General features: G+C 49.4%; 1 protein-coding gene across 2 annotated transcripts in view; it reads right to left on the bottom strand.

The window, feature by feature from the left end:
* Positions 1-18,136, bottom strand: part of RNF128 (ring finger protein 128) — a 41,990-nt gene that overhangs the window by 12,747 nt on the left and 11,107 nt on the right. The window contains exons 1-2 of one of the 2 annotated variants that reach the window (XM_055817922.1): positions 14,148-14,646; positions 702-952 (exon numbers count right to left, since the gene is read on the bottom strand). In XM_055817922.1, the coding sequence (XP_055673897.1) occupies positions 702-952; positions 14,148-14,586 (690 nt within the window). In that variant the 5' untranslated portion in view covers positions 14,587-14,646. Of the gene's footprint in view, positions 1-701; positions 953-14,147; positions 14,647-18,136 lie in introns of those variants that run through there. The other variant, XM_027791917.2, reaches the window with a different exon arrangement.

Raw genomic sequence — 18,136 nt, 5'->3', positions numbered from 1 at the left:
AAGTCTTTCACCTCCTTAACTACCTAACCCCTGAAGAAGAAATAATTTTACATACTCTGAGCCCAGCTTAAGCTAGATGCTAGTGCTATTGATGTCTGTAGACGAGTTACCTGGAAACTTAACTCATTAGCAACTCCCAGCTTGGGGTTTAAAAAGAACACAATTTAACAGCGCTTTTTTCAACTCCTACTTGAGGCTATCATTGTAATTCTCAGAAAGCTTTCAGTCAGAAAGCAGCTTTCAACAGGCAATAGCTTCCCAATTTGTGGTCTACAGAAAAGCAACCGAAGTACCACACCATTTTGCAGACACATTGGCAGTCGCTCTCGCATTGCAGCTAGCACACTGGCAGTGCCATGTGGGAAGTGCGAGGGTCAGCTAAAAGCAGTTCAGCTCTCTCACCGCCTCCAATACAGGAGCATTGTGGCTGCACTGTAGTTCAGGAAGTGAAATTTGTAGCAGACAGTTAGCTAAACATGATCAGTTGCCTTCTCCAGAGTTTGCTTTTTGCTTTTCTTTGGAAAGTTTTAAGATGTTCAAAGATAACCTCTCTTAGCTTTTAAAGAACAAGCTCCACCCTGTGGAATGAATACATTCAGTAATTTTGGTGCTCAATCAGTGTTTTGCCCTCAAAATCCATAGCATGGAGGCTCAGGGGTATAAAAAAAAAACCAAAACAGTAATGGCACACACAAACTCACCTGAGTCCTGGACTGGGCCCTCGCAATCCTGAATCTCCGAGCAGAACGTAAAATAAAGTAGCCTATGGCTGCTGCTGCTGTGACAATGAAAAATGACACTGAGATGAAGAAGATGGCGTACTGGTTCATCCAAGGACCATGCTTCTTCCCCACTTGAATAACCATAGTCACTTTCATGCCACTCTCAATCAGATGTAAGATCTCCATGCCTTTCAGGTTGCCAATCATAATTGCAACGATGCTTTTAGCACCTGCAAAGGAGAAGGGTAATCCACGCTCAGTTCCCAGGTGTTATATAAAAGTCATTGTCTTAGACGTTCTCCATAACACTCCTCACTCCCATACAGGACACACATTGCCATTATTTTAGACTCAGCATTTTAGCAATTTACATTTTAACATGCCTTTGAACTACATGAAGATCAAAATAAACCCTATACAGAGCAAGGTCGCTAGGGACTGCAGCATCTCCAGGAGCTCAGGGATGCCAGGTACACAGCTGGTGCTTTAGCCATCCTTCCTGTAATGGATCTACTCCCTTCCCTGCTCCACTGCTACTTAACACCTCTTTTCTGTATTTGACAGGACTGTTACGTACTTCTCCAGACACTGAGCAGCCAAAGCCACAGATCAGCCTTTGCTTCTGTATCTTCAGAAGCAATTGAGAAATGTCCGAGTGTTGACTGTTGTTGTGGGCTTCTAATGCAAATTCAGAGGGAGGCAAATATGGAAATGTGCTTGGCTTTTAAACAGCTGGTGGCAGATTGCAAACTCCAACCAGATTTTAATGACGGATTTCAGTCACTCAGTTGAACACTATGACAAGCCAGAGGAACCAAGAGGTTTATGGTAGGAAGAAATTTCAAGCAACTCTGGTCACCAAGCACAGACCAGAACAAAGCTGCTTTCATTCAGTGACAAGCAAGTGCTTGAAGAGACTTGATACTATTTGCAGGAACTTCAGACAGTCCCAATGCAACAGAGAGGCTCTTAAGAGAAACAAAAGCCAAAAAACAAAAGGGAGAAAGGGTCCTGCCTTATTCCCATTCACTTCTGCGTGTCTCACTAATCAAGTATAGCTTGTAGTTATGAGCAATACAAGGCATAGTGTAGGCGTTCCTGGCAATGAAATGTCACCATCAGCCTACAAACCCACTTCAGCTACTAAACCATGAGTTGCGAACAAGTTTTACCCTTAAAGAAGAAAATCTTCCATTTAAGTTTCAGGCTAATCGGTTCACCAGGATGACATGAGGTGGCATGTTTAAGTCTTCCTAACATTTCCCCCCCTTCCCCCCGAGATTTCTCTCGCAATCTCAGCTCTGCTTTCAGCACATGCAAGGGGTCAGCCGGTAGCTTTGACACTGGAGCAACAAGTGCAGAAGTGGGAGCGATCACCTCCATCCCCATCTACACTACTCCCAGCCCCACCCTGGGGCGAACCCCCACTGACATATATCAGCATCCATCTTCAATATTTTGTAACGCAAACTCTTCGAACCAGCAGTTAATTTCTAAAGGCAGTTACAAGCGAGCTAACCTGACAGCACATGAAGTTAACCGAATACCTTGTGCCCACAACAGGGAAAGGAATCCAGAAACTGCACCTAGTTACTGGCCATCAGTAGCACAGAAGTTTAGTCACTTCAGAAGCTCCTTTTGGACAGGGACTAGACAACACTCTGGCACTATCACCCAGGACTTGTCACGGGGACATCACCCTTACCTGGCAGAAAACCAGACCTCCTTCACTTGCTCAGAGGAGTTAAGAGCTAAGATAAAAGCCCAGAATCCATGTTTAGGACTACTGCTGTGCTTCTAGAATGAAACCAGCTAGGACAACCCCCACCACCACTTCCCGAGCTGCTAGACGGGTCCCATCACAACAGGCACCGAGACACATTACTGTGGCCATGAAACCACCAATGTAGACAGCGGCTCCTGACAGCACTTGAGCATCTTAATGGAAACAAGCTATTTCGGGGGACATCTGCTGAGGTGTCTCAAGCATAGCAGCTGCCCTAAACTGCCAGCCCCCCCCCCCCCCCCAAACTCCAGCAAAGCAAAAGGAAAGTCAATTAGTTGTGCATGGCAAAAACGTCACAGAAGCCCAAGTTCCTCACCTGGGCATCAGCTTCTGTGATTCAGGTAAAGCTTTCTGTGACAGTTTTTAAGGGACATTAGAAGGTGAGCTTAACCTGCTGCCTGTTTAGCTAGTAATGGGCTTATTGCTAAACAGAAGTAAGATCTGTTTAGTTAAACATTTCCCAGCTTCTCTCCTTTCCCATCTCCGATGAAATCGGAGAGGGAAAGTTATTCAAATCTATAGACAAATACAATCTGCCTCTGTAGATGTGGAGTTTTGCATCATCAGGCAGCACACTGGTCAAAATCTGAAGGACGCTGTTTTGCAGATACGTGCTGGCACAGATGAAGTGCAAGAACTTAAATGGTTTGTTGGGGCAGGGGAAATGCTGGGACACAAGTACATTTGGCACACAAAGAGAGTGCATGGCTGGGATCAGTTTTACCTTCCTGTATCAGGTTTACTTACACGCAGCGTGGAGTTGCATCTATTTATACCAAGATAAATACCTATATTGAACTCTGCACTGCACAGACATCAGTTGTTCTCCCATCACGCTTCTGCTCCCCATAACCAGGAAGTTACAGATTTAGCAATTCAGGAGAGAAAAATGCAAGGTGCCAGGGGTGCACAGAATGGGGAGCATTAACTTTTGCACCGTGAACACCTGCTTTTTCATATTCATTAAGGGGACTATTGTAATCCAGTGCTACACATAAATCTATTCTGAACCAAGCAAGTTGTAGGTCCTGGAGAACAGTCACCCCACAATATTTAGCAGACTGCAATGAAACCTAATCAGTGCCTCAACAGCAGTCAAGTTTTAACTAAAAATCACAAGCTGTTCATGCATCAAAGCACACTGAGACAAGGATTAGATTTTGGGGCCAACCAGATCCCCTGCTTCAAAACAAGCTATGGCAAAACATCGTTTACCCGATTCAGATTAGGTATACACAATGTACAGGATAACCAGAACTTAAGCTATTTGAGCCATTGCATACAATTAAGTCCCAGAAAAGCAGGTCCCTATGTGCCACTGCTAAGTATGGTGGGACTCCATGGCACACCTCAAGGCAACACCTACACTGGAGACACATGCTAGAGCACAGTGTTGATGCCTCCATGATCTCCGTATCTTGCACAGCTACCACCATAAAACCTCTCCCCACAGAAGCAGCTCAGAAGAACTGTTGGTGTGTTCAGGATGAACAAAGCTGCAAGCAGATTCCCAGAGGAAGTGAGATTTTCAGACTTACCTAATTTTTTTTTCTTCCTTCCCCAAGCAGCGAAGGAATGAGAAGTCCTAGCACCTCAGAGGAACCATCTCCTTCCCAGGCATATTACAAGTACAATTACAACTTCTAGAAAGAGTACAAGCAGGTTTCTCTGGGCGTTACACTGTTTTTGTTTTATTTAATGAAAAGGGAACTGCTTTTCCCTAGATCTTATTAATATCCAGTAACGAGCATTCTTTTCTCACTTCTCTGTTGGGACCTGATGAAGTTGTCCACCCTTTCAGTTAGTTATGGTAGAGCTTCCAGGTGGTCTGGAGTTCACAATGTCAAGGAGATTCAGAGATTAAGGAATGCACCAGGTTTTGCAGTGATTAGAGGCTACATGACTGAAGGCTTTCTGCCCAGCCCCCACAACTCACTACTGTTAAAACCCTTCTGTAATACAGAAAGAAAAAAACAAAAATAAAAACTAAAAACCAACTTCAGAAGGGAGCTACACTAGAACTCCAGGTGGAATCAATACAGCAGACAGACTTAAAAGCCCAGGGACTGCAGCCCCAGCATGCAGACTTAAAGGAATGTTCTGCCCACAAGAGACTCTGCAGTGGTGACATGGAGCTCGCTTGTGGGCTTGGCTTGAAGTCCGTGCCACTGGGGAGCTCGGGAAGGCCCCATCGGCCCCCCAGAGCACAGCGGCTAGCTGTACGTGTAAACCCAACCGGCAGATTCCCTCCCCTGGGATGACAGTTGAATGCTACCTTAACCATAATTAAAACCTATCCCTGGTGCCCCATATCTCCAGCCTTGCAGGCAGTGCCCGAGCGCATCAGAACGAGTTACATGGCACTGCCTGAGCTTCATCCATCCCTTCGGAGACAGCTTTGGTAAGCAAATCCTCCCCCAAGGAGCACAGGGTGCTGCTATAGCACTGTGTTTGCCAGGGTAAAATCCTGCCTCCTGGACGGTCCAGGGCAGGCTCCTACAAGTTGAAACCACTCCAGGCACAGCAGCCAGCTCTGGAGGAGGCAACGGTCCCTTCCCTGCACGCTGCTCCTCCTCAGAGCTCCAGGCAGTTTGTAAGTAAACTTTGCTCTTGCGCTTTCAAATCTTTGCCTTTCCTTCCAAATGTTAGGAATCAGAAGACTTTGCCCCGTGTTAATCTTAATGTGGTGTTTGCACTGTGCATTTAATAAAACTTAAGCACAACCTGGAAAAGGGAGGAAAGAGAGCACGCCTCCAGGAATTTCAAACTCTTCCGTGTAGCGAAACCCCTTCAAGTGATGAAGGCCATATTTGAATTGCCCAGCTAATTAACTGCCAGAAATCAAGTTTAGTTTTGAGTTTTCAGTATTTGAATTTAAGGAATCTTTATTGTAATACCACATTTCTTACTCACCACTTGAGCTTCGTAACAAAGAAAACCGAACGGGCTCAGACTGCTAACCACAACGCCAGCTTTATGATTGTGCGCTACTTTTTGTTGTGGCCCATTTTAAGGACCAATATACTAGTACCTAACAGAAAACATCACGTGCCTCCAAAACTTAAGCAAATAAATTCAGTTATGAAACTTGCCATCTCTGCACACTTTCCCTTCCTCTACTAGTGACTTTGATACCCCACCCAACACCACAGAGAACATTAATTCAATCTAAGAGAAATATTTAATATTTTCTCTGTGCAATACTCTGAGGTGACACTGACAAACACTGTATGTTCTTCCAACTCTTGTGAGGCCCTGGCAAAGCCTTTTGCAGTGAATAATTAACTTCCAGCTGTTTGACAGCTTTGCATGTCATGGAAGGCAACTCCAGAACTCCAGCTCCAAGTCAGCTCCTCCAGCCTCATTTAAAATTGGTTTCTCAGCTCCTTCAGGCATTGGAACCATTTGGCATTGTCTAAGCTTGCATTAAACCAACCAGATTAAGCTTCAGTCACATCACGAATGACTTTCATTTCAGTTTAAAGGCCTCTGTAACCTGGGGTAAATTCTGTAGATCTTTGTTTTCTCAGATAGCAAAAGCCAACCCCTTCCAATGTCTCCCTCACCATTTACCACGAACAGGCTGCAAAACGGTGTGATGGGACCCTTTCCCCCTTGGGAGCGGACCTAGCTACAATATCGTGTGATGAAAACATTTGAGGAAGGCAATAGTTTCGTAGGTATTTTTAGGAAAGACTATAAAGCACAGGTAAGTAGGCAAGCTATTTCAGAGCGAGGGAAAAGCTAGCATGCCTCACACAAGCTCCAACATTTCAGATGCTGCAGTTTCAGGCACCCCCCCTTTCTCAAAGCACAGTTTCACAACTTCTTTAAGCAGCATGAAATTTAGCGCCCAGCATCTTCCCAGTATTATTTCACTTTGTCCAGAGAGCGCCTTGTGCAACCAACGCATCTGCTGTGGCACAGCCGTGGCTTCCCCACCCCCACCCCGGGGACCAGCCCAGCTCACCCCACGGTGTGCCTAAGGCTTCACACTGGGATACCTGCCAACAGCCCCCTGTCTCGGCGGTAGCAGCAATCCGTTTCAACAGTATTTTAACCTCATATCCAACCAACACTAAATTTTCCTTAGGACTCAAGTGGCTTTTTAATATTGAAGAGAAATAGTTTCACAGAAGTCACTGGAAGGGGAAGGGAACAGCACAGTAATCCTGTCTGAAAGTTAAACATTATCTTTCCTGGCGTACAAGGGGTTTTCTGACAGGCTCGCCTTGACTAGCTGATTGAAGTTGTTTAATGTTGCAGTGGCAGAGCCAGTCCAGATAACCGAAGAATTTTTTATTTTTTAAAAAGACCACATTTTTTGTTTGTTTGTTTGTTTCGCAGAGGAATTACAGAGCAGTTCAACAGAAAACCAATGAACTGTTTTCTCTGAATGCTTTGAGATGACTGAGAAATGAAGGATGCCATTATGAACAGATTAAGGGGTGCAGACATTCTGCTACAGCTGAGTAAGATCTGCCAGAGAACTACTACAGGATGAAGGATTTTATTTTTAAAGACCTCGCATGATCTAGCGGAGAAGTCTTCAGAGAAGGCAGTCACACAAGAACTGTTCAAAGTACCACAGCAATAACCCATCACCACCCCCTTTCCACAGCTACAGAAAGTCCCAGTTGACCACCACAAGCTCAGAAAAAGCAAAACTGAAGAAATTACTTTTGAGTTTGATTGCTCCACGTACAAAAAGAGCAGCAAAAAGTACACTTCAGAGTTTGAATTCTCAGGGAAAGGATAGGCTCTCAACCACAGCAGAATCGCTGTCCGATGACTCTTTGAGGAGCTGAAATACAAACCCTCACCTTGGTCACACAGTGGCTGGATCTTTGCTTTTATCTCCGTAACATGGTGTTTGCAGCACAGAAGATGAGCACTAGCTGTGCCTTCAGCCTTAGTCAAAGGGGCTAGTAGTATTTCCCTGGCATGCCTCCAACCCCCAACATCAGCAAAAAGACATTAGGAGATCAAGCCATCTCCTGTACTTTAGCATGAACGACACTGTCAGTTGACTCTCCAACAATTTCCTACCAGATTAGCACACCTGCCTCTTCAGGCACATAAGAAGAATATTTGATATACCATCTTCTAGGTTTAAAAATAAAACTAAGACATAAGATCTTTAATATTGCTGATCTCACTGTATTGAAATAGTACGAAACAGGGGATTTCTGGGGGTTATCAAACAGGCTGGTCCAAGTTTGCTGTTAGCTGTTCCAGCAGAAGGGAAAATAAACTCACAGCGTACACAGACCGGGGCAGTATTACGGACATGATGTAATTCATCCAAGATGAAAGGCCAGCGCCACACACAAAAGCCATTGTGTCTCAACACCATGGAACACCACGGGCACGAGGGCTATACCCAGCCTCAGAGAAGTACTACGAAACCAGCCGCCTCCACACTAGCTCTGCTCTCATCCATAGCACAGTGTTGACAAAAAAAATTAATGACTGCTCTTATCCACATGCACAAGACCAAGTCTTATCAGGAATGCAAATCTGACAGAGCAGCACCTATCCCAGCACTCATCCTCCACTGAAGACACTGTCAGAGGAAACATCATCCTCAGGCCTTTATTGCCATACGATAAGCTCTCCCCTTTGCAAGAGGGAAGCATGACTGAACCCCTAGTTCCAGGAGCCATTTAAGCCTGGATAAGCTGACATGCAGGTAGGCTTGTCCCTCCCCCTTCTCCAGCTCTGCATACTCTCCACCCCAAACATTCCCTGGCACCAAGATAAAAGAATTGCTCCCTTCCAAGCTACTGTGCAGTTATTTAAAGCAACAGCCCCTTATGACCCCATCTTTTTGATTGAACTGTCTTCTTGCTCACACTGTCACCTAAGCTTAATGAAATCTGCTTTCAGCTTGCTTTACTTGGCAGCTGGCACTCTGCCTGATCTCTTCCTCCTCAACATACAAGCCTTTCAAAATACAGAGGTAAACATTCAACAGCAAGACACTTGAAAAAGTTGCAAAAATTGGCAGGACTACTCAGGAGTAGGAAGCAATAGCCAGAGCTTTATAAAGAAAATTTAAAAAAAAAAAAAAAAAAAAAGGCAGAGGAGGAGCATTAGAGAGAAATTTAAAGATGAGAGCGAGCCTTGGAAGATCCTCAGCACTGTGAGGACAGATGAGAGGCCAGAAGATAAAGCCACTGCCAAGTGGTGGTCGTGTTTTGCAAAAGGAATACCTTTTTTGGAGAATTCATGCCCACAGCAGTCTGCCTGGAAAAAGACACCACCATACACTCCTCACCAACACCGCATTTAGTGATGGGGCTACTCTGCTTGGGAGCTACCACCCCTGTTTGCCTTGGGACACTCTTCGGTGAGGTCAGCCTCCAGATGGCTCACCCAACAGTTACTGTGGACAAGGAAGATTTGCACTTGAAGAAGTGCAGAGAAACTTTTACCAAATAGGCTAGGTGTCTAAAGGACCACATCAAGACCAAATGTAGTTTTACATGACGTTTCCATGGGTCTCCAAGGGATAACTGAGGTGGAAACCAACCTGCACTCTAATTTAAATGGATTCAATTGGCAAATAGTAACTTCTAACACTAACAGTTGCCAGCCTTCCCCCTTACACACACCTTGCCTTTAAGATTTACGTAAATGCTGCCAGGCCCTAAATCTTAGAGCATTTAGAACATGAAATCGTCCTTTAATACAGCAGCCAAGACTGTATGCTTAAGGGCACGGAGATGAATGAGATCTGTCGGACAGCCTTCTTCACATGCTGTTTGGTCAGTGGCACTTAGAAGAGGCAAGGATCATCTTTCAATCTAGCAAACAGCACCTAAAACCCTCTGGGGAAACAGAGATCAACGCTCCTTAATGAAAACTCTTTGGTGCATTCACTCAACAGCTTTCAGCAGTTTTGATTTAGTAAAGACATTGCTCACCCTCGTCAACTGAGATCGAGCTCACAGCTCATACCCCTACCTCTCAACATACTGGTAGCAGCTAAGTGCTCGCTGGAAACAAGTAAGGTTGAGAAAGCTAATGATAAAATGACCTAAATCAGCATGGTGTAAGCCAGAAGGCATCTGTCTGCAGAAAGATGACAGGTCACATTCGATACAGTGGGGAACAGCGCTGAGCCCGAGCGCTGTTTGCTCCCTGGCACATCCAAGACTGGAGGCCCACGAGCACTGTTGTTGTTTTAGGGCCGTAGGTCCTCCACAACCGAGCCTCTCCTGCCATGGCTGTCACCTCGGATTGTAATTCACCCTTTGGCAATTCAGCAGCCCAGTAAACCCAAAGAGCAAGGGCACTTTGCAGAGATGTTCCAGGCTATCTAAGGGTTGGTGCCTACCCTGCAGTCTTCCGTGGCACAAAGGTACCTAAATTAGACCAAGAAGAGCAAGGGCAGGGATTAGAGGCTGTCAGTAGCAGTGATCAGTCTGTCCTGCTTGCTCACAGACCCCTGTGCTGTGGGCAACTCCCCCGCACCCCCATCATACCCTGCAGGTGGGAGATCAGGGTCATCAGCCAGACTCTGCATACCACCCTGCTACCTGCCACTACAGCTGTGACATTAACTCACCCTAAACCGGGCAGCCAGGAGAACTGGACTGAGCATGTAAGGACAAAGTTGCAGCACATGCGCATCAAATTAGCTATTCTCAGGTGCAAAGAGCTACAAACTCCAGGCACTACAGACTGCAAATACGACCCAGGCACCGTGGATCCATTCAAGTTCTTTCTCAATAAGGATCTGCTGGTAGGAAGGGCTAAATACTCTGCCGAGGGTCACCTGGCCGCGGCCAGGGAACACGGGAAAGCAAGTGTCATTCATTAGAACCTGCATCCTCATTCCTCATCTCGGAGGTGCTCAGCACAAGCCTTCACTCGCTGCAAAGGAGAGGTGCACTATTTGTTTACACGTGTACAAAGCGTCAGCACAGCCTGCCTTGAGATCACTGTTCTGTCTCAGCCTTTAGCAGGAAGAGTTTTACAGGTCACTTCAGCCTTTTAATATCATGGCAAAGTTTTCGCTTGATTCAAAAGACCGTGCCTCGCACAAAGTTGGAGCGGAGCAGAATTATACACTTCTGCCATTCACTATTTCCCCTAAGCATATGGAGATTAGCCTTCACCTCAGTGAAATTCCGGCAGAACAAGTCAAGTGGCAGCACTACATATTTAACCTTTCCTTCCCCTTTCGCCCATTGATGCAAGTTTACACTTGAACCAGATCTTGTCAGCCTGAGACACGCTGTTACTGTTTCAGGCCAGAATTATTTAGCTGTGTTGCCCCAGAATAAGCCCTCTGCAGATCAGGTGGTGTGCTTCTCAAGGCTAGAGTTACACCACAAGAGAGAAACCCAAGGAAATTATCACCGCAGCTTTCTGACCTGCCAAGAATTTAGCAGCTGCAGGAAAATAACACCAAAGAACACTTTCCACAGTTACCACCATACCCTGACACCAAAGCCACCTAACAGCCTGGTTCTATCTTAAGTTAAGGTTCACCTTTAAAACAAACCAATTCTTGCCATGTACTTTTCCCCCACATGCTGCTGTTTTTCTCCAATCAAACGTGGTTTTTTTTCAGAAGGTCAATATAGATTACAGAGAGGTGCAATTATAAGCACACAGAACTGTACTTTGAAACCCTGCTCAGCCTGCCACAGAGCGGTACCATCTTCTTAAAGTGAGCACAATTCAAACTCAAGTTTGCTAATTGATATGGTTTTGCTCTTATAAAAGTACAAAGTAAATATGACTTTGGACTCCATTAAATCCTTGACATTCTATGTGTTAGGGAGGATTAGGCAGGAGTTGATCACATCGGATTTGGCTATTTGCATTCTGTTGTTTCTATTGCCAGGGTGGGGGGTTGTTTTGGTTTGTGTTTTTTTTGCTGTTGGTTTTTTTTTGTTTGTGTTTGTTTGTTTTTAAAGTTGACACACCACAAAGTTTCCACACAGAGCACTGATACAAGCAATAAAGAATTCATCAGACTAAACACGATGATTATAAGCAAAGAAATCTCTGGAAGCAGGATGACCAGCACCAACATTGCTGACAAGTACAGGCACATTCAAGCTTCTAAAGAAGAAAGTTGCTTCAAAAGCCAAGCTTGACAGCCCCGGAAAAGGCACACTGTACTTTTAGATAAAATTCTGTTGCCACCAAAGTTCTGCAATGAAAAGCCACATTGTGCCACGCATTTTATCAAAGCCCACCCATGGGGACTTTCCTTCTCTGGCAGGCAGATGACAGGTCCTGTGCCCCGCTGCGGAGAGGAGAGCCCTCGGCACGGCTGCAGCGCAGGCAGGAGATGCTACCCTAGGCAGCCCGGACACTTCGCTCCTCCTCACCCCCCGCAACGCCACCTCCTGCTGCCTCCCACTGCCTCAGCTTGAGGAAGTGCTTGGCCTTGTTTAGTTTCACTTGATGGCATATGGTGGCCCTGTTAAAGCAGAAATGAAGCCAATTAGGAAACCCAGGTCATGAAGTCACCACTAGCACAGCTACAGCCATTACAGCAACGGCCGGAGTTCTAGTTGCACAAAACTCATTCTTTAATGAGCAGGGCTACCTTCACCGCTGCCTCCAGAAGAGTTAGAGCATCCAGTGCCACCACTGGAGGCCAGAAGAGGAGACCCACCCCAAAGCACAGTTCAGTGAAGGGCAGTCTGACCAGCTCTTACCTCTGAAGTTTCAGCTCAGCCTACAGCACTACACCTCACCAGCACTGTACAAGGAATATCCCACACTTGGCAAAATGAATGAGGCTGATTACTTGCAGCTTGCTTCCTCCTGGCCATGCTGTGTTAACGTTTGTCAGGTTTGACTGGAGAGCATTGGCTCCCAGCAGGGGCAGGGGTGGCTCAAGCACAGCGTGTCACCGAAGACCCCACAAGCAGAAGGAAGAGCATCACTGTGGGAAGTGATGAGAACAGGGACTTGCAGACAACTGTGAAAACATAAAAAGATAACTCAAGTCCAGAGGGGAAGAAAAGGGAGGGTGGCACAGGAGAAGTAGTGAGGGACTAAAACAAGGACAAGGAATAAAAACAGCAGCAGCAACAAGCTTAGCCCAGTAGTTGTGCTAGGATGTGGCAAGGAGTCATCGTGCAGATGAAATAAGTGGTTTGACAGAAGCTGTCTTCTTCAAGAAGTCCCTGTCCTATTTATCTGCAATTCAGCTGAGAAGTTTCAAAGTGCCCTCAAGCCTGTAACCCATCATGCAGGATAATCAGGCCAGCTACAGCCACTCTGACATAAATCCCTCAGCAGAAAGCTTAAGGACAGCATGGGAAAGGAGGAAGCTCCTCTTGGAGCAGACCCTGCAGACAGCAGATGGCTTATTTTGAGGCAGCTCCCAGCAAGATTAAGATGCTGTAGGTCTCCCAGTGTTCAGGCCAGGAGCACACATACCTTCCCCCCAGGAACAGGTTCAGCAGTGACCTGCCCAGGTCAGCCAGTGCCAAAGGAGCTCTGCAGAGAGCTGTGGGATTAGGTAGGCACACAGCAAACAGGGCTCAGGGCAGGGATGCTACTGGCAACTCAGCAGAAGGAACTCACCCAGCACTAGCCAGATCTCAACGCCGGTTGTCAGCAGATGATTTAATTACGTAAGAAAGCTCTGCCTCAGAAAGGCCAGAACCCATCCAGACTGTATGTTCTAAATTCTTAAAGTGGCGTACAGACAGTCATACAGGTCATTAAGATTGCACACAACGAAGCTCCAGAGGCAGCTACTGCTTCCTTGTCTGACCAGAACACTTACCTCCACCGCTACCAGACAGAAACCCTCTCCACCCCTTCTACGAGGGGTGCTGCAAGGATACAATTATTTTTCAAGCCAGTCAAAGCTTTAAGACTCGCTCTGTGTTTTCACTGTTTCTCTCCAGAAGATGCGGCTCCCCAAAGCAGCGTCACTTAGCAGAACACCAAGAGACCCCTGAGGTGTGCGCGCATCCAGCCGGCAGCTGAGGGCTGGACGGAGCCAGCGCATCCCTGCCCCACCACGGGCAGGGCACCTGCTCCTGCCCTGACCAGGAGGCAGTTACACGGCTTCCAGCCCAGGGCACTTTCTCAGGAAACACTAGGCTGAAAGAGAGCCAAATCTCATTCTTCCTTTGCAAGACAGGCAGTTCGGGAAGAAAAAACAACAAAGCCAAACCAACAGCGCTGGCAAGGAGGAGGCGTTCTACAGCGAGAGGAGGGAGGCTACGCACGAGGATCATTCTCTGCCTGCTCCTGAGCTGGTTAGTGTGCAGGACGCAGGGAAAACCGGTGCCCGAGTGTGGAAGCCCAGCCTATCCCAACCTACTCCGCAGGCTTTGAAAACCGCAGCATCCATCAACTCCGGGCAGCTACCTGGTCGCAGGGAACCCGGAGCAGCCGGCAGGCACTGCTCCCCCCGCACACCTGCGGCGGCCCCAGCCAGCAGACATCGTTACTCATTAATCAAGGGAAAATTCAGCAACAGCAGCGCCCGGAACGGCACCGGGTGCTCGGGGCAGACACCGCTGGCGCAGCAGGGGCAGAAAGGAACCCCAGCCCCTTGCTGGGCATCCCAGGCGGGTGGGCTGAGCCAGCCGGAGGGGCTGCCCCCGGGGTGCCCCCTTCTCGCGGGGCAGACCCCCGCCACTCACCGTGGTGGGACATGGGCAGCACCTCGTTGCCGGTGCCGCGGTAGTTGTAGATGACGGCGGCGGCGGCGCCGCGCTCGGCGGCCAGGCGGATCTTATCGGCGAAGGAGCAGCCGCCGCCGCGCTGGATGAGGGCGAGCCAGCCCGGGGCGTCCCCGCCGGCCGCCGGGGCGCCGCTGAAGTTGGTGCGGGCGCTGCAGGCGTTGAAGGAGTCGCGGTCGTCGGGCAGCACCAGCACCCCCGCGGCCGCCTGCAGCGGCGAGTCCTGCCCGTACAGGCCGCTCTCGCTCGCCTCCCAGCCGCTCCGGTTGCGGTCCGCGCCGTCCTCCCACGACACGTTCAGCCAAGCGCTCCAGGCCGCCGCCGCCGCCCCGCGGGGCCCGGGCCGGGGGGAGGCGCAGAGCAGCGCGGCCACCGCCAGCAGCGCGGCCCCCGACGGCATCACGGCCCGGCCCGGCCCGGCCGCGCCGCCGCCTAAAACCGCCGCGGCCCCGCCGCCGCCGCCGCTCACGGGGGAGGAGCGGGGCCTCCCCCCCCCCGCGGCACGCCCCCGCCCCGCCCGGAGCCCCGCCGGCAGTCCCCGGCCCCGCCGCACCCCCCGCCGCCCGACCGGGGACCGGTGCCCGCGGCGGCAGCCACGGGCGCCCCGACGGCGCGGGGACACCGGGGGGGTCCCCCTGGCCGGAGCGCCCCGCAGGGCAATGGGTCACCACCCCAGGTTGCTTCCCAGGGGGGATGCGGTGGGTCGCCCAGCCGGGTCACCTCTCAGAAGTGACGGTTCCTCCTGCCGTCACCTCTCAGGGGTGACGGGGACCCCCCCGGATCGCTCCCAGCCAGGGTGGATCACCCCCCACACCCCCATCACCTGCTGGCACAGTAGGTGACCCCCCCTCCGGGCTGCCTCCCCCGCAGCCCACCCCAGTGCCCGCTGCGGCAGGGGGTCCCAGTAGCCGGCAGGGACCCCCTAAGAAGCCGCCCACCTGGGGGGGCCACCGCACCCCCACCCCGCGGCAGCCCTTCGCACCGGTGCTGCCTGCGGGAGGCTCAGCACCGCACAGCATCGGTCCTGCCTGGAATTACTGTACAGAGCACGAGGTGAGCTGTGCGAACTCACCAGCCATCGTCCTCCCTCGGACATACACTATAAACCTGCCCTTTCAATGCCTTCGTCTACTTAGGTGTTAGCCGCGTTCGCGTAGTTAATTATTTTTTAAATATATTTTTAATTCACAATGAGAAGCCACGTTCCTTCAGGGCTCTGCAGTGCTATTTGGGGCAGCCGCTCTGCCTTCAAAAGTCCCTCGCTCTGGCACGTGCGCATTTTTGCTCAGCTGTCCCACACCAGGCAGCGCGCTCTGAGTGCTCGCGGAACTGCTGCAAACACGAGCAGGACATGCTGTCAGAGCCTTGCCAGGGAACTTGAGGCAGGAAAGGACGATACCAGGAGACACAAGACCATTTCGAGCTCCTCCACAGAGCCATTCTGCTGAAGGAGAGGCCCTGCTCCTACCAGCCACTCTGCAGGAATTGCCCCCAGCACGCGGAGCCACCAAACACATCCCCAGACGGCCACGTGTCACCGCGCACAGGCTGGGTCCCTGGACGGGAGCCCATCATTTAGAAGGTTATTTCTCTGCAGTGATTATATGGCACATGATCAGCTGCTGCCTATGCAATCACCAAGAAAATTAGCGTAAAGACAGAATTAAACCCTTTCTGGCATGAGTCGGCACCGCTTAGTTGTTAACGCAGGCTTTTGGCTGATGCTGAATCTGGGGGGCTGATAACCGGTAACTTGGCGTCGAGCCATGGCACATGTTTTCCTTCACTTGCACCTGTGCTAAAGGCAGGACGGGGAGAGTGACACGGTCAAACCCAGCTTGGGTTTGAACAACTACCTGGGGGCAGGGGCTTGGGAACCCACCTGCTCCATGGGCGTCCACCCCTGCCAGCGCGGCACCTACAGGTGTTTGTAGCTCAGTAGCACAGGGAGAGCAGAGGTTGGTTTTGCTGCCCAAATAGCAGCGTGCAGAGCAGGTAGCGAAGAGCAGGTGAAGCAATTTGCTGCAGATCAATATTGCTAAACACACAAAGCTTACTAACCCTTTTGTCCTAACCTAAACAAACCTCTCATTTTCTCATTCCACATTTAAGCAGACAACTTACCTCAACGAGTAACATCTCTAGCTGTAGTAAGTATATCTGTAAGCAACCAGAGAGACTTGGTTTTGAAACCTGTTCCACGTAGGTGCAGGGAACAACTTAACACTCTGAAAATACAACCAAGCCTTGCGCAATTGGCAGCAGCCAAACCACTCAGCTTCAAGCGGCTCCCAAGCTCTAGGGATGCTTAGCTCTGGTGTTTTCACCAAGGCAAAATTGCACCAAAACCTGGAACCTTCTCGGGATACAAAACTTCCTGTAGTGCAGGGGATTTTGAGTATGAGGCTTTGCCGCAGTCTCTTACACATCCATACGTTACGGTTTCTGACATGATTTTAACAAAGCGACAGCGCGGGTGCAGGTGTCGCAGCCACGCGGGGCAAAGGCGTTCCTGCGGCAGCCAGCTGGCCGGGGAGCGGAGCCGCGGGGCACGGCGGCACTCTGTGCCGGGGCACAGCGGCTCCCCGCTCCAGCCTGGCTCTGGGCAGCAGCCACTGACTTCACAGCTCTTCGGCAACTGTCGGGCAACGTGCATGCTGCCCAGGCTGCTGCCGGGTGGCAAAATGTCCACGGCGCATTTGGTAATCTCACCAAAATGAACACAGAGCCTGAACTTGAGCTTCTCACCACGTGGCACAGACAGCGATACCAAGAAACAGAATTGTTCTAAATGGAATCGCGGACGTTGTGCTGTCCTGGCATCATTTTGGTAGCAAGTTTCTGACTCCTTGCTCGGGCAGTGTTTCCACGCGCTTGAAAACAACCGAGTAAGCCAACGGCAGGCACAAACAGAGGGCTTGTTTGCCATGGCTGAGGAACTCCTCAGGCTAGCAAAGCTAAGGAAGCCGAGTGTTTGTGTTGGGGCAAAAAAGCAGATGCCTGTGCTGACGGGTGCTCAGTCCTCCCAAGTAAACCCTGGAAATCAGCAGCCTTGCCTGGCTTGGCAGGGAAGCCGCTTGCGAGAGGCCAGTGGTCCCTGCGCATCCCGGCACGGTCAGCGGCTCCTCTGGGCCAGCGTAACTGAAAGGAGCCGGGTGAGGTGGCTGGGACAGTGTCCGAGCACAGGGGGACGTCCCAGCAGAGTTAAAACTATTAAAAAACAGCATGCCAGATATACCTATTTTAAGCTGCATATCTCACCCTGAGAACTTTCTGGCTTCTGGTTCATTAAATCTTCTTCCAGAATGATAGTTAATAAACAGACTGGCAGCCTCACTGAAGTGTATCCTTCGCTCCTGTTTGAAAAATACGGTCTGTCTGGTGGCTTTCAGCTCAGTTAGCTGTGATTCACGACAGAAAAGGTGCATATTGAGCAGCAATCGCCGCTAGTCACTGTGACCGGGAATCCTGGAGGGACCAGGCAAGAAGAAAGCTGATAGGGTTTTTTTGCTGGTTGGGTTGTTTTTTTATTTTCTTCCTTTACATAAAAAGCTGAGATTTGAAGAAAGCACATTTTGTTTTGGAGAAAGAGGCCAGATATTGTAGGGGCTGTGACATGGAGTACAACATATTAACAAGTAGTCCAACTTCCTTCTGCCACATTTGTTTGCGAGAGCTTGCAAAAAGTTTCTGAAATTAAAAGCACTGTTGCCCACAATGACTACAGATGTGAGAATGACAGGGTAAACAGCATTAATGGGCTCCCACAAAATCAGAAGCAGAATTACATCTGAAATAGGTAGAGCATGAAGGCATTTCTGGTGCAGATCTAACTTTTTTAACCTTAAATAAGATTTTTATTGTTTAAAGACTTACGCTATATAATTTTGCTTTCCATTTTTTCCCTATGGCTACTGGTGGAGGCACTGAGAAGTTCAGAAAGTAGGGCA

Source organism: Falco peregrinus, chromosome 13, assembly GCF_023634155.1.
Source record: "Falco peregrinus isolate bFalPer1 chromosome 13, bFalPer1.pri, whole genome shotgun sequence".
Classification (NCBI taxonomy): Eukaryota; Metazoa; Chordata; class Aves; order Falconiformes; family Falconidae; genus Falco; species Falco peregrinus.
Note: the sequence above shows the minus strand (reverse complement) of the source record. Positions and strands in the feature narration are given on the sequence as shown.